Consider the following 15262-nt stretch of genomic DNA (forward strand, 5'->3'; position numbering starts at 1 on the left):
CTGACTCGAGGATTTCCATTGCAGTAAGCAAAGTTTTCACCCAGGCTAGTTGCCTCGGTTGTCTCCATGCTGGCTGTGGGCCTGCATTGTTTTCTGTTGTGAGGAAGAAGGGAAGAGGAGGAGGAGGAGGAAAAAAAAGGGGGTGTTTATTTATTTTAATTTCTTCTCCCCTGTTTTTTCCTGAGGTAAAAAAAAATTACCTCAAAAAAAATTTTTTTTTTGGAGGGGGGGGTTGGTGGGGGGCCGGGGTGGGGGGGGCGAAGGGAGAGAGAAATATGGAGGGCCCACGGTGTAGTGGGCTGAAGCAGAGCAGGCGATCCCGGTCTCAGAGGGATCGGGTGAGGAGACGGGAGGCTACGAACCGCAATGCCCGGCCCCACAGCCCGTCCTCGGGTTCCGACAGGGACGACAAGCCGAGCCCCGGCCAAACGGCGGCGATGCCGGCCCCATCCCGCTGCTGCCGGCCCCCCCGCCGCAAGAGAAGGGCATCCAGCTCCCAGGAAGAGGACATCATCGACGGCTTTGCGATCGCCAGCTTCACCACCCTGGAGGCTTTGGAGGTAAGACATGACCAGCCCTACCCAGCCGCTGCACCAGTGCTCTGTCTGTCTGTGTGTGTGTGTATTGCATATCTCCTTTTTTATATTTATATTAAAAAAAAACAATTGGTTTGTGTTCAATTGCTAACACTTGCTATTGACAGTCCAGGCAGTGCCAGTTTATCCATTGCCTGATCACTGAAAGCTCTCAGTGCGCAGATAAGGTTGCTGTCCTTGTGTATATTTTTCATCTTTTTATATATAAAAAAAATAGAAGAAATATTCTGCACTGTTTGCAAAACAACAGGCTTATTTTTTTCAGCAAAGCTGGAACAGCAATTTTTAACCTTTGAACCTTCCTTCAAGCCTACTTTCTCTCTGGTGTTTTAAGCATGTAGTATCCCATTGAAATAGCCCTTCTAAGTTGATGTTGAACTGCCCATGGGTAAAATTCTAGGAGATGTTGGCTGAGAAATGTCATGAGCTTATCTCTCTCTTTAAAAAAAAAAGTAATTGTGTTTAATTACACCATCTCTTCCCCCCCCCCCCCCCCCAATTCTGCTTAATGTGATGAGTTCTAAGCATCACGGGAGTGGGTAAGAAAAGCTCTGAAATCTGACTTATAGAAAACTGCCAACTTCTAGTGACATCACCATGAAGGTTCAAAGTTTAAAAATGTATTTTGAAACTGATGTTGCCCGCATAAAGCTATGGAGGAATAGAGCTTTTTTTTTCTAATACTTTGGTTGTGTGAAAAGTGTTGGGTGTGATTCCATGGTATTTTTCAGTACCTTTTTGGTTGCCAGAAAGCATGATTTTTTTTCATTTTCATTCTTGATCATGTCCATTTATCTTTGGGCACACTTCAATGCTACTAAGTTATTCAGTGTGATTTTGGATGTACTTGTTGGTACATTTTGTACTTTCTGAAATTGTAAATGAATCTACTGTGGGACTTGAGCAGTTGTAAATTTAAGCTGCAATGCTCCTCTTAGTTGTCAAAAAAATCGCTTCCCTCTTCTTTCCCCCCACCCATCACCCACAGTGAGGTGAAAGAGTTTGCCTGCTGCAAAATGTTATCGGCTCGTGTTAATTTATGAAGCTAATTATTTTTAAAATAAACTTCCAACAAGAAATATGAATTTTCTACACTTGCTCCACTCACCTCCACCTGTTAACCCCATCTGAGTTCTCGCTCTGTGATTGATAGGAATCCAGCAGCTTTAAGCCAGGTCAGTGATATGTGTACACAAGCTATTCATTTTATTTCTAAAATTGACCTACACTGCAACAACTTTTAATACATTTACAGTGGTTGCTGGTAGGAATTATTTTTATGTTGGAAAAGTTTTGGATTCTTTAGTTCCTAACTTTAAGGAAGTGGAATAATTTTGCAACAACTGTGGGGTGTTGTAGATTGGAACACAAATTGAAGATTGCCCAAACTGTTCTAGAGCTTGGACCTAGTGTCCTGTATTAATGATTGGAAAGGATGTATTTTACCCAGTTGGGTGACTGTTTCATTGTCAGTGCCTTGGACATCTGCCATGTTTGTCAGCAGATTTTTATTTATCAAACTAGATTTGGAAAATATTTTTAAAATGTATCGCCTACAAAATCTTATCAAAAATTGTTAACCTTTATACTCTATAAATGCACGTAGATAATTCCTGTAGTGTTAAAAGTCTATTGAGTATTGGAGTAGGTTTTAAAAATTATGCTTTGGATGAAACAGGATTTCTGTACGATGGAAGTTTTTTCCTCTAAAATTGAATATGCAATGTGATATAATTGTGCTACAGGTTACAAGGGTCACAGCAGAAAGCTGCAGTGAAAGGATTTTCAAAATGGTGGTTAAACCAGGGGTATCTCAGAGTATATAGACAATGGCTGAGCAAGAAAATAAGGTTGGGAGAGATTTTCAGCAGAGAAAGTTCATTGTAAATGAGGAAGTTATTTTCAGTCGGATGTGCTCTGGCACTTGGGAGCATGACCATAATAGTAACTTTCATCTAGTGATTCAGTCAAGCAAGTACCAATCCCTGGTGTTAGCCTGACTGTGTAGACATCAGGAGGATAGTCATTTCTGAAGTAAAACTATGATTTGGCAATATTTGATTTATTCATTAATTGGCTATTTTTGTACTGTGTCCCTGGCAAGATTATGAATGTGCATGTGCTTTTTTTGGTTGAAAGAAATAATCCAGGAGCATGTGTTAAAACTGCTATTTAATATTGTAGGATGGCTTTAAAGCTGTAGCTAACGGTGCCTGCTCTGTCAAATTTTGGAAATATGTGGGCGAAAACGCAAATTTGAATAATGTACCAGTCTTCCCAATGTCTGGTGTATTTTGGTAACTGAAGCACATGGGCTTAGAGTGTTATTCAAAAGTACCAGTTTGGTGTGGCTTGCATATCACCAGAAATGCATCTACCGTCAAGATATGTGGGATACTTAGCTGCAGTACTAGAGATTTGAAATTACAACTCATGTAAATAGATATTGATGTTTTAAACTGGTTCTGCTGATGTGGATAGTTCCAGCTTTACTGATTGTTTAAATATGAAAAAACTTTGTGACTTATGCTTTGAATTAAACCTATTCTGTGTGATACTTGGTATTTTTTATTTACTGATTTTAAAATATTACAAAGTAGATTCTTTAAAACTGTGATGGTTAGCTGTCTAGATAAAATGCTTCCATATTTTGTTATGCCATTGTGACATTTTTGTTTTGAGATGCACTGCCTAGCAAGCAGTCTTTTAGTGACTGCTTTGCAAATGTTGCATATTGTATGATCTGAGGATCCTGCTTGCTCTATGTAGGAATTGCTGACTAGATACCGAATGTGTAAGAAAAAACTCCCATATATTGTTTTAGGGGATTTTCAGGTGTACATTCCCCAATGACAGCGACTAAAAATACTTTCATACATGTTCATTTATTAATTTGACTCTGTTTTCACTTTGGCTTGTAGCGTGCTGCCTTTTTAAAAAAAAATTCAGTCCAAAACTGCTTATTTTTAAAATCTAATTCGACTCTGGATTGCTGCTGATGTAATTGCAGTAAATCATGCATTGTGATTGTAGAACATAGGAACAGGAGTAGGCCATTCAGCCCCCCTCGAGCCTTTTCCGCCATTCAGTGAGATCATAGAAACATAGAAGATAGGAGCAGGAGTAGGCCATTCGGCCCCTCGAGCCTGCTCTGCCATTCAATGAGATCATGGCTGATCATCCAAATTCAGTACCCTGTCCCTGTCATGGCTGATCTGTAGCCTAATTTCACTTACCCGCCTTGGCTTCATATACCTTTAATACCTTTGGCTAGCAAAAATATTATCTATCTCCGATTTAAAATTACTAATTGAGTTAGCATCATCTGCTTTTTGTGGGAAGGTTCTGCACTTCTACCACCTTTTGTGTGAAGAAGTGCTTCCTAACTTTTCTTCTGAATTTGTTGGCTCTAATTTTAAGGTTATGTCCCCTTGTCCTAGACTCACCCACCAGTGAAAAAAGTTACAGAATTGTTAAATTTAGTGTTCTTATTATGACCTGCATGTACTGAAGTTAAAATAAAATCACTAAACGTGAATTAATTCCTATTCTTGCCAGCCTACTGCAGTTTTGTCACAATTTTCCAGCCTTTTAAGTAAATTACAACTGAAGACGTGACTACCCACAAAGATTTTTATTGGGATCTATAAAATTACATTGTCGTTTCACATTTTTGATTAATTATTCAAAACTTTGTCAATTAAATACGTTTTTTAATATGTTGCATGCTTAGATTTTTTTGTATGTACGTGGTTTATACCTTATTGGAATTTGGAAGAGTAAATACAACTGCTATTAGCAGAGCTCAAAGAACAAAGTGTCATATTCTGAATTGGTAGTTTGAGTTTCTGTGATGGTAGCTGTAGTTACATTTCACAAACAATTGTAATAGATTTAAATAATTAAGTTTGGTAAATTTAAGAATGTATTTTTTTCTCTTTGAACTGCTTAGACTGAGAAAAATGGATTTGTTTTAAAGTGATTTCCCTTAAGTGGGCATAGCTGAGCTTTTCTCCTTCTTCTGAAGCAATTAAAAAATGAGATCTACACAAGCCATCTTTTAGCAGTTCCAAAGAGACTACGTGTAATTTCTGCAAGATGGCATTTTAATGTTGGGTTCTCATTAAGTATGTGCTTGCTGAAAAAGAATGCTGAATTTTGATGGTTCTTGACTGTGTCTTTGACTTCAAACTTGGGCAAAGTGTTCATTTATTAATTTGACTCGGTTTTCACTTTGGCTTGTGTGGTGCTGCCTTTTTTTTGTTCAATCCAAAACATTACTTTGATTTGGACAACCTCATGCTTCCAATACTTGACTGTCTATATTTGTGAAAGACATTGAGCATCTTGGCTTAAAGTAATCTGTTCCAACAACTAGGTGGTAGCTGCTGCTGATGATGGGCTGCATTACAGTACAGTGATGACCTTAAATAATTATACCAGTTTTAGATTGATATTGCTGGCTAGTTACAAAAATGAAGAAGTAGTTCAGCTAAACGTTCCACTAAGATGTGTATTTCTGTAATAAATAAAAAAAATCATGGGCAGAGGGTAAAATTTTCTTTATTTACATGTTGCCATGTGAACAGAAAGACCTGTACGGTCTTGAAAACTTGAAGTGGTCCTGCTTGAATCGGGGAACATGTGGAGCCTAAATCTTTGGCACCTTTTAGTTTAACAGTACATCCAGCAATAATTGAGTAAAAGTTGTGGAAATACTGAGCATTTACCTGTGATTTTGGTGCTAAATATTACTGTACCTGACGATCTGACTTGTCCCTTTTAGTGTGGTGTCACTAATTGTGCTTTTAAAATATATGATTTTTTTGTGAACAGCTTCTGAGAGTTTGGATAATTTAAACGGCAACCCTCATTAGTTATAACTGCCTTGTACTAGACCTATTGGATTTGATTATCATTACTGTGTGTGAGAAGGACTTGCCTGTCTGACCCCATCTCAGAATTTCCTACTTAACAACAATATGTGGGCTTTCTACTCAAGTCCTGCAGACAATGACTTGGTCATTAACAGTCATAGCGGAACATAGTAAAATTGAATCTGTGTTTAGAATGCAATCAGGGTGTGTAATTTATCATTCATATCTTTGGGACTAAAGTATTTGAAATTATGTATATTACTAATTCATTAAGGTAAATGTTAAGTAACTTTAGGGACCTCCTGGAAACCAAATACAATATATTTTAATCAAATTCCTTCTAAACAAATAATCATATGCTTACTTTAAATTATTCAAACTACAATAGAGAAAGCACTTTTTTGCATTAATATATATTTCTGTCTCAAGCAAGTTTTTAAGCAAATTATGATGTACAGTGTAATTGTTTGACAGGTATAGATAGACAAGGTATAATGTTACATGTGTATGTTTCATTACAATCAGTCTTTTAAACTGCAGAATAACATGGCTGCCTTGTTTGAGTGTGATAGTGCCCTACAGGGCCAGGGATTAACACAGCCCTTGGGATTAACACCGTGGGAAGGTGGGGGAAAACTGCTCGGTTCCATTTTTAGATTAGTTAGACATTAGCGGAATGGTATTTTTAAATAGACATTTTCCTGGATTTTGTTCTGTTTTTTTGCCGGGGGCGGGGATTAAGAATGGGTATCGCAGTATTTTAATAAATCTACGCAAAGTTATCTTTGGTATTTCTATGAAGGAGAAGCAAGAGTAAGTGCAGGATTTTAATTTAAAAGACCTTTTTGGAGTATAGAAAATTTCTGCAAGTCCTGTCAGCCATTTTTCTCATTGCCAGTTTTGTAAGGAATTCTCCAACATGGATGGTAGGAGACTATCGAGTACATAATCCTTTAGGATGAGATGTGGAACCTTTGTATATTGTGTGTGTTCCAAATAGGAACACGGGAACAGGAGGAGGCCATTCAGCCCCTCAAGCCTCTTCCGCCATTCAATGAAATCATGGCTGATCTGCGATCAAACGCCCATATCCCATAATCCTTTCGGTTAACAAAAAGCTATCAATCTCTGATTTAAAATTAACAATTGATCTAGCATCAATTGCCATTTGCAGAAGAGAGTTCCAAACTTCTACCACCCTTTGTGTGTAGAAATGTTTCCTAATTGCACTCCTGAAAGGTCTGGCTCTAATTTTTAGACTCTGCCCCCCTAGTCCTAGAATCCCCAACCAGCGGAAATAGTTTTTCTCTATCTACCCTATCTGTTCCCCTTAATAGCCTGAAAACTTCGATCAGATCGCCCCTTAACCGTCAAAATTCCAGGGAATACAACCCTAATTTGTGTAATCGCTCCTTGTAACTTAACCCTTGAAGCCTGAGCATCATTCTGGTAAATACCTGAGCATTGTTAGATATTAAAATATCATTTGAGAAATCCAAACAGACTTTCTGGGCAACCATATCTGTGGTCATCAAATTTCAAATAAACATCATCTGCAATACTTTCAGATTTAAAAAAATCAAAAAAAAAATCCTCCTCTATTGAATGCAGGACATTGGAGATTCTGTTGTGCTGGTGCTTTTGACATTCAGAAAACTGGAACGAAGTGGGAGCTGTGTTATGGCAGAACTGCATTAATGATGGACAGCAGTGTTGATGTGCCTGATGTAAAGCAGCGCGAGCTGATTTTGTAACCAGTTTTGTGTTTCTATTCTTTTGCATTTCCTTTTGTATCATTTATCTTAATTAGTAGTTTTTCTGTAACATAGTGACACTGAAAAAAGTTATGAAAAATATTCTGTTGTGGCATATGTGACAGTAAATCCCATGGTATAACTTTAGCGAGGTACCTCGTTCGTGCTAGTTTTTGATGTAACGTGTTGAGTTTGAGATTCCTAGTGTTGGCCATTTTCAATGATCGTAGGTACAGAGCTTCCCATGACCTACAAATAGAATTAGCATTTTACTAGTTGATCCTTAAAATGGTTTGTAAAAGTTACTAACCTGTTGGCTAATTTCCACAGTAGGTGTTTTGTGAGGTGGTGTACAGCACATCTGTGTGGCATTAACTTTAGCATAGGTCTGTTGTAATTGTTGCTACAATGCTGATCCTCTTTGAAGCTTGCAGTCTAGAATCCAGAACTGAGCTGATTTTTGTTGTCTGGGAACCATTGTCATTTAGTGTAAAACTTGGTAGAACTTATCCCTCCTGTTTTTTATTTACCACTTTAAATCCTCCACCAGCATGTCAATGTAAATAAATGGATATTGTTTCAGTTTCTTTTTTAAATCCTTCATTGTCGATGACCTTGGAGCATGTTTTTTTTGTAATTTGGTTAAAAATTGTTAACATAAGCGCATTTATTTAAATGTTAATTCACATTCTTAATGGGAACAGTTTTCTGGGGAGAGTCAATTCTAATGCTGTTTTAGGGAATTTCTTTATTCCATAGTTAAACCTTGTTTCTGTATCTTCTGCAAGTTTTTGTCCTGTGATTGCAGAATACCCTTGCATGCCTGGGAGGTGCTTGCTGTCACCCTGCAATTCATTTACATTAGAACATAATAAATAGCAGGAGTAGGCCATTCAGCCCCTCGAGCCTGCTCCACCATTCAATAAGATCATGGCTGATCTTCTACCTCAACTCCACTTTCCTGCACTATCCCCATATCCCTTGATTCCCTTAATATCCAAAAATCTATCGATCTCTGCCTTGAATATACTCAACGACTGAGCCTCCACAGCCCTCTGGGGTAGAGAATTCCAAAGATTCACCACCCTCTGAGTGAAGAAATTTCTCCTCATCTCAGTCCTAAATGGCCGACCCCTTATTCTGAGACTGTGACCCCCTGGTTCTAGACTCCTCAGCCAGGGGAAACATCTGCCCTGCATCTACTCTGTCAAGTCCTGTAAGAATGTTGTATGTTTCAATGAGATCACCTGTCATTCTTCTAAACTATAGGCCTAGTCTACTCGATCTCTCCTCATAGGACAATCCCCCCATCCCAGGAATCAGTCAGGTGAACCTTCATTGCACTCCCTCTATGGCGAGTATATTCTTTCTTCGGTAAGGAGACCAAAACTGTACAATAGTACACCAAGTGTGGCCTCACCAGAGCCCTATATAATTGCAGTAAGACATCTTTACTCTTATACTCAAATCCGATTGTAATAAAGGCCAACATACCATTTGCTTTCCTAATTGCTTGCTGTACCCGCATGTTAACTTTCAGTGATTTGTGCACACGGACACCCAGGTCCCTCTGAACACCAACATTTCTCAATCTCTTGCCATTTAAAAAATACTCTGCTTTTCTATTTTTCCTACCAAAGTGGCTAACTTCACATTTCTCCACATTATATTCCATTTGCCATGTTCTTGCCCACTCACTTAGCCTGTCTATATCCTGTTGAAGCCTCTTTGCATCCTCCTCACAACTTACATTCCCACCTAGCTTTGTATCATACTTTGCAGTCCTGTCACACAAGTGCATATGTTATGTATGCTTGTGCACACCCTTGCAGGTCATCCCCTGAGTATTTGCTATTTTGACAGTGCCCTGCCTCCTCTGACCTGGTGTGCATCTCTCTCTCTCTCTCTCTCTCTCTCTCCCTTGCCCTGCCTCCTCTGCATCTCTCTCCTCTCTCCTCTCTCCTCTCTCCTCTCTCCTCTCTCCTCTCTTCTCTCTCTCCTCTCCTCTCTCTCCTCCTCTCTCTCTCTCGTGTTTCCCTCCCTTTTGTGTCTGTCTGGGCCTCTCTCTCTCTCTCTCTCGTGTTTCCCTCCCTTTGTGTCTGTCTGGGCCTCTCTAGTTAATCTGTCTGACTCATTCACTCTTGTAAACATCCTAGCTATCTTGTACACAATCCGATATCTGTACATGAACACAATTGGTGGCATTTTTATGGCCCATATCTTTTGCAAACATTTAACTTTACTTTTTACCTCTCTCTTTCCCCCCCCCCCCCCCCCCCCCCCCCCCCCAAACAATCTCCCATGAAATTGGTCATTCATGTTGGGGTATGGTTCCATAGGTGCCAGTTGTGCTTTGATACCTTGCTCAGATAGGTAGCCTAACTCTGAGTATCGGCAGTTATTTGATTTGTAGGGACATCACAAATGAGCACAATTCTGTCCATGCAAATGCATTTTTAAAGCAGGGATTAGTGGCTAGTGATCAGTAGCGGGACTTCTGGATGATATTTCTCTCTCTCTTTCTTCCCCCCCCCCCCCCCCCCCCACCCACCACCCTTAGTTAGCCTGAAGGCACACAGACCAATTTAGCATGGCTATTACTGTCTTTTGCCCCCACCCCTTTGATTGATTGAAAACAAACTCGGTGCTTAGTAAAATTTCACCTGGAATCGTTGTAAGAAGCCATCAAGATCCCCGTTTACTTTTCTACCTGGCACAGTTCTTCACCGAGCTCCCAGTGGAAACAGAGTTGCTAAATTTAACAGCAGTTCCCCGAAAGAGGATCTCCAATGCTGCCAGAGCAAGGTGAACTGAGCTGTTCACGTTGCTAAGTGTAGCCGACGACAGGAGAATGAGTCACTTAATGTTGCATGTACTTTTAAATGTAAAAGTGTTAAGTTTGTGACATCTGCTTACAAATCTTTGCAGTTATTCCTTGGTTGTAAAAAAAAAACCTATTCAACCTTCTTATTTAGAATCTTATTTTGCCATCAGATTCTGAAACTTGGGCAGCTAGATTGAATGCGAATATTCTATGGTTTTGACGATTTACATTTAAAGGATATTAGTGTAGATTGTGTGGTTGTAAAATATGCTGTGGTGTTCACAAAATTTGGATTGTGCATACAATATAAGTTTCTGAATCTTGCAGTGCTGAGTTGTCTGATTGTTTGTTGGTATGGCAACCAGATATGGGCTGTGAGGTTGTGCCAAACTGTTAAAGCACACAGTGTACTTACTAATGGGTGGCTGGAAGGGAGGAAGAAAATGGCTATCATTGTAATTTTATATAACTTCACCATTTCTTTTGACAGTGATTTAGCAACATAGAAACAGGAGTAGGCCATTCATCTTGAGTCTGTTCGCCATTCAATTAGATCATGGCTGATCTGTACCTCGGCTCTATTTACCCGCCTTTGTTCCATATCCCCTGTTGCCCTTGCCTATCGATCTCGGTCTTGAAAATTTCAATTGACTCAGCATTCACAGCCTTTTGGAAGAAAGAAATCCAGATTTCCACTACCCTTTGGTGTGGAAAAGTGCCTCTGGATTTCACTCCTAAATGGCCTAGTTCTAACTTCAAGATTATGCCCTCTTTTTTTTATTCTGGATTCCACCACCAGGTGAAATAGCTTCTCTATCTCCTCTATCGAATCTCTTATTTTAAATACCTCGATTAGATCACCCCTCAATCGTATAAGGAAATACATGCCAAGTTTATGCTACCTGGCCTCCTAATTTAACTCTCTTTTTAAGCCCTGTTAGAATTTATGCTGTACCCCTTCCAAGGTCAGTATATTTTTCCTGAGGTTCAGTGCCCAAAACTGAATGGGGTCTGATTTTTTTTTAATTGAAATATCTGGAAGGTTAATGAATTTGCAATTATGCTGGGAATGTTCAATTCATCCTCACACTCTCTGGCCATAAAGACACCTGTAACTATTGTTCTTGGAGATTTGATTGCTAAGTTCTTGTTACCTTCATTGTATTATTTCAAAATACTTTTAGTTTAGAGAGCTAGTTGTAAAAGGCATGGCTGTTTGTGTTCTGCAACTCACCATTTGACTTTGCATTGCAATGTGCTAAACCCTTTTTTAAGAGGTTCCCCAGCAGGTATATTTTATGGGTGACCACCCTTTCTAAGCTCAAGAGCTGAAAGAAAAGACTGCACATCAACAAAGGATCACGTGTTGTAACTATAACTAACAAGTTCTGGGGGGGCGGGAGTGTAAGTTACTTAGGTAGCGCGTGAGGCTTTTTCCCGTTTAAAAAAGAAACTTATTATAGAAACAAAAACTTTATTTTACAGAAATTTTGAAATTCAACTTTAGGATCCTAATCTTTAGTGTTGCAATGTAGATGAGAAAGTTGCTAGTTCTTGCTGTAAATAGTTAACACATTATAATCAATTCAAAACATTTATTTTAGTCAGGTCATAATGAAAGGAAGGCTGCCTGTTTTACAATGGGTAATCATGTCCTCTGTTCTGTACTCCTGGGATTGGAACAGTGTGTGTGGGCAAAGCAGATAAACAACCTATTTGAAGAGCTGCAATTCAACTACAGAAGAGTGTATACAGTTCCCAATATAATGCCATATACTACACTGTACTTGGCTAGTCAGTGTCAGCCATGACATAGTGGTAGAAGCTCTGCCTTGGAGTCAGAAGGTCGTGGCTTGAAGGCCTACTCCAGAGACTTGAGCACATAATCCAGGCTGGCATTTTAGTGCTGAGCTGCCCTGCGCTGAGGGAGTGGCGCGCTGCCCTGCGCTGAGGGAGTGGCGCGCTGCCCTGCGCTGAGGGAGTGGCGCGCTGCCCTGCGGATGAGACATCAAACTGAGGCCCCTGATTCCACGGCAATATTTGAAGAAGAGCAGGGGAGCGCTCCCCGGTGTCCTGGCCTATATTTATCCATCAACCAACATCACGTTTAACAAAAAAAAAATGATCTCGTGTGTCTCATCATTGTTTGTGGGACTGCTCGTGTGTCTCATCATTGTTTGTAGGACCTTGCTGTGCTGCATTTTCCTACATTTCCTACATTACAACAATGCCTACACTTCAAAAGTACTTTAAGTTATAAAGGGTTTTGGGATGTCCTTAGGTCGTGAAAGGTGCTGTATAAATGCCCTTTCCTTTCCTTAGTCTGTAGCTGGCACTTCTACTTTGAAACAGTGCCATTGGTAGCAGAAATGCAGTTCTCCTGCTGTCAATGGCACAGTCTTTACGGGAGAAATCTCCAGAGTTTCAACAGCATTGTAGATTTTCATGGGTCTTGCAAGCTGTAGTCAGATTAGACATCTCCTGTTGTAGCCACTAAACATACAGATCTGTGCGCCTGTATGTTCGTGTTGTGCTGCTACTTGGTGTCATTACACAAAAACTCAGAACCAGGTCTGCAACAATTCTAGTTCCTGCTGTGAAATCCTGACACTTCCCTGCACACAGTGTCTGTAGTAACACTGCCAAAAAGATTTTTGCTCCAATGGAATTTCTTCTATTGACTTTAGAATTGCTTGGTGAGACTGATTTATTCTATATGGTGGAGAATGGTCCAAGGACAGCAGCAGTAGTGTAAAAGTATCTCTAAAGAGCAGTTATTGTGAAATTGAAGGGACTGGAGATCAGGGATGAAGTATGAATCTATCCTGTATCCCCATTTACATTGCATAAGAAAACTTACCTTGGGTAATGGTGTTTTACAGGTAGCACAATGGAAAATTATTTCTAAAAATAAATGTATGTATTGCAGTATATTTATGCATGCTACTTAGTGTGTTGTAGAGATATGATGTCCGGTTAGCAATCAGTTGATGCTACCATCAGTAGGAATGGAGTAGTGCTGTGCTTTTAAAGCACCAAAGCTCAGTGCCATGGAGTAATGGGGCATGGGTTTGATTTCCCTCCCTCTGCCCCAACCCTACTCGATTCCCAATCTTCACTGGTGCGGGGAGGTGTAGAATAGAGGATGTATGGCTCCTTTTTAAAAGGGAAGGAAATGTGCAGGTCCAGTGTGACCCCTCCCAGCGGCTAGTTGCAAATTAACAGGAAGAGTGTTATCTGGTGAGAAAATAGGGAGGGAAGAAAAAAAGTAATGCCGTTTCTACTGCATTCCTTCTGATTCAATCAGTTTAAGCTTTTTCTTCTATTTTAATGTGGTCAGAGATGCCTTAAAAATTGATGACTTTGCATACACAAGTTAATTATTATTTTTCTTAGGCAGTCCCTCGGAACCGAGGATGACTTGCTTCCACATTAAAAATGAGTTTGCAGGTGACTGATGAGTCTAATGCGGGACCTACAGTCTCTGTCACAGGTGAGGCAGACAGTGGTTGAAGGGGCGGGTGGGTGGGGTGCTTGGGTTGACGTGCGCTCCTGGCGCTGCCTGCACTTGGCTTCTTGGCTTCCGCTTGCTCCCGGTGAAGAGACTCGAGGTGTTCGGCGTCTTCTCCTCCACTTTGTGCAGTCTTGGGCCAGGGATTCCCAGGTGTCGGTGGGGATGTTACACTTTTTCAAGGAGGCTTTGAGGGTGTCCTTGAAGCATTTCCTCTGCCCACCTGGGGCTCTCTTGCCGTGCCGGAGCTCCGAGTAGAGCGCTTGTTTTGGGAGTCTCGTATCGGGCATGCGGACAATGTGACCCGTCCATCGGAGCTGATTGAGCGTGGTCAAAGCTTCAATGCTGGGGATGTTGGCCTGAGCAAGAATACTGACGTTGGTGCGCCTATCCTGCCAGTGGATTTGCAGGATCTTGCAGAGGCAGCGTTGGTGGTACCTCTCCAGTGCTTTGAGGTGCCTGCTGTACATGGTCCATGTCTCTGAGGCATACAGCAGGGCGGGTATCACTGCTGCTCTGTAGACCATGAGCTTAGTGCCAGGTTTGAGGTCCCGGTCTTCAAACACTCTCTTCCTCAGGCGACCGAAGGCTGCACTGGCACACTGAAGGCGGTGTTGGACTTCGTCGTCAACGTCTGCCCTTGTTGACAGTAGGCTCCCGAGGTATGGAAAGTGGTCCACGTTGTCCAAGTCCTTGTGGATTTTGATAATCGGGGGGCAGTACTGTGTGGCGGGGGCAGGTTGGTAGAGGACCTTTGCCTTACGGATGTTTAGTGTAAGGCCCATGCTCTTGTACACTTCGGTGAAGGTGCTGACGATGGTTTGGAGTTTGACCTCCGAGTGAGCGCAGACGCAAGCGTCGTCTGCATACTGTAATTCGACGACAGAGGCTGGGACGGCCTTGGATCGGGACTGGAGGTGACGGAGGTTGAACAGTTTCCTGTTTGTTCTGTAAATTAGCTCCACTCCAGCGGGGAGCTTACTGAGGGTGAGATGGAGCATTATTGCAGGTAGTTTCTAGCCTGCAAGTACAGGGCTTTATTTTTTACTGCAGTGGCTGAAAAAGACTCCTCCTAAATGGTGAATGAGCTTATGAGTGTATGCAGCATTTACTGAGCATCATATTCTCCTCTTTATCATATTAAGTTGTTGGTCTCGGTCATAGGAGAACTCTATTAGTCATGAAGCTGAAGTTAAATATTTTCTGTTACAGCGTAGATGCCCACTAGGCCCCAGATAAGACTTAACCCATCAGAATACAGGAGCTGTGAATCTCGCATGACTATTGTAATCCATAGCATCATTTTCAAATGTAAGAATGATTTTAAAAAGTGTCTTGCAGATCTTCCTCTAATTAAAACAGGTGGAATACTACAAAAAATGTGGTTGACTACAGTGTTTTTTCTCTCTGTTGTCATGTCCTACTGCTGGCTATAATTGGGTTTGTCGCAACATGTTCCTTTTCTTCTGTTTCCATTATTCCCTTAACCTCTGCTTTGTTGAAGGCGGTGAGTGATGCTGACGTATGATTCCATATAGATTCATGGCCCAGAAGTGTTAATTCCAAATGTATCAACCTAGACAATGATTAATGGTGTTTTTTCTAACTGTGGGGATAGCAGGAATGAGGCCTGATCCTGCACCCTCTTGCCCTCCCATCAAGGCATGCAATCGGGCTGATAATTCCTCATTAAAACATCC

The 15262-nt window shown here is 40.9% G+C and overlaps 1 protein-coding gene across 12 annotated transcripts in view; it reads left to right on the forward strand.

Moving 5' to 3' along the window:
- Positions 1-248: 248 nt before the first annotated feature.
- fbrsl1 (fibrosin-like 1) overlaps positions 249-15262 on the forward strand; it is an 843225-nt gene continuing 828211 nt past the window's right edge. For all 12 annotated transcript variants that reach the window (XM_086011930.1, XM_086011933.1, XM_086011931.1 and 9 more), the window contains exon 1: positions 249-560. In XM_086011930.1, the coding sequence (XP_085868056.1) occupies positions 276-560 (285 nt within the window). In that variant the 5' untranslated portion in view covers positions 249-275. The remainder of the gene's footprint in view (positions 561-15262) is intronic.

This window comes from Somniosus microcephalus, chromosome 19, assembly GCF_052327205.1.
Source record: "Somniosus microcephalus isolate GS21.2 chromosome 19, FLI_Smic_1.0, whole genome shotgun sequence".
Taxonomy (NCBI): Eukaryota; Metazoa; Chordata; class Chondrichthyes; order Squaliformes; family Somniosidae; genus Somniosus; species Somniosus microcephalus.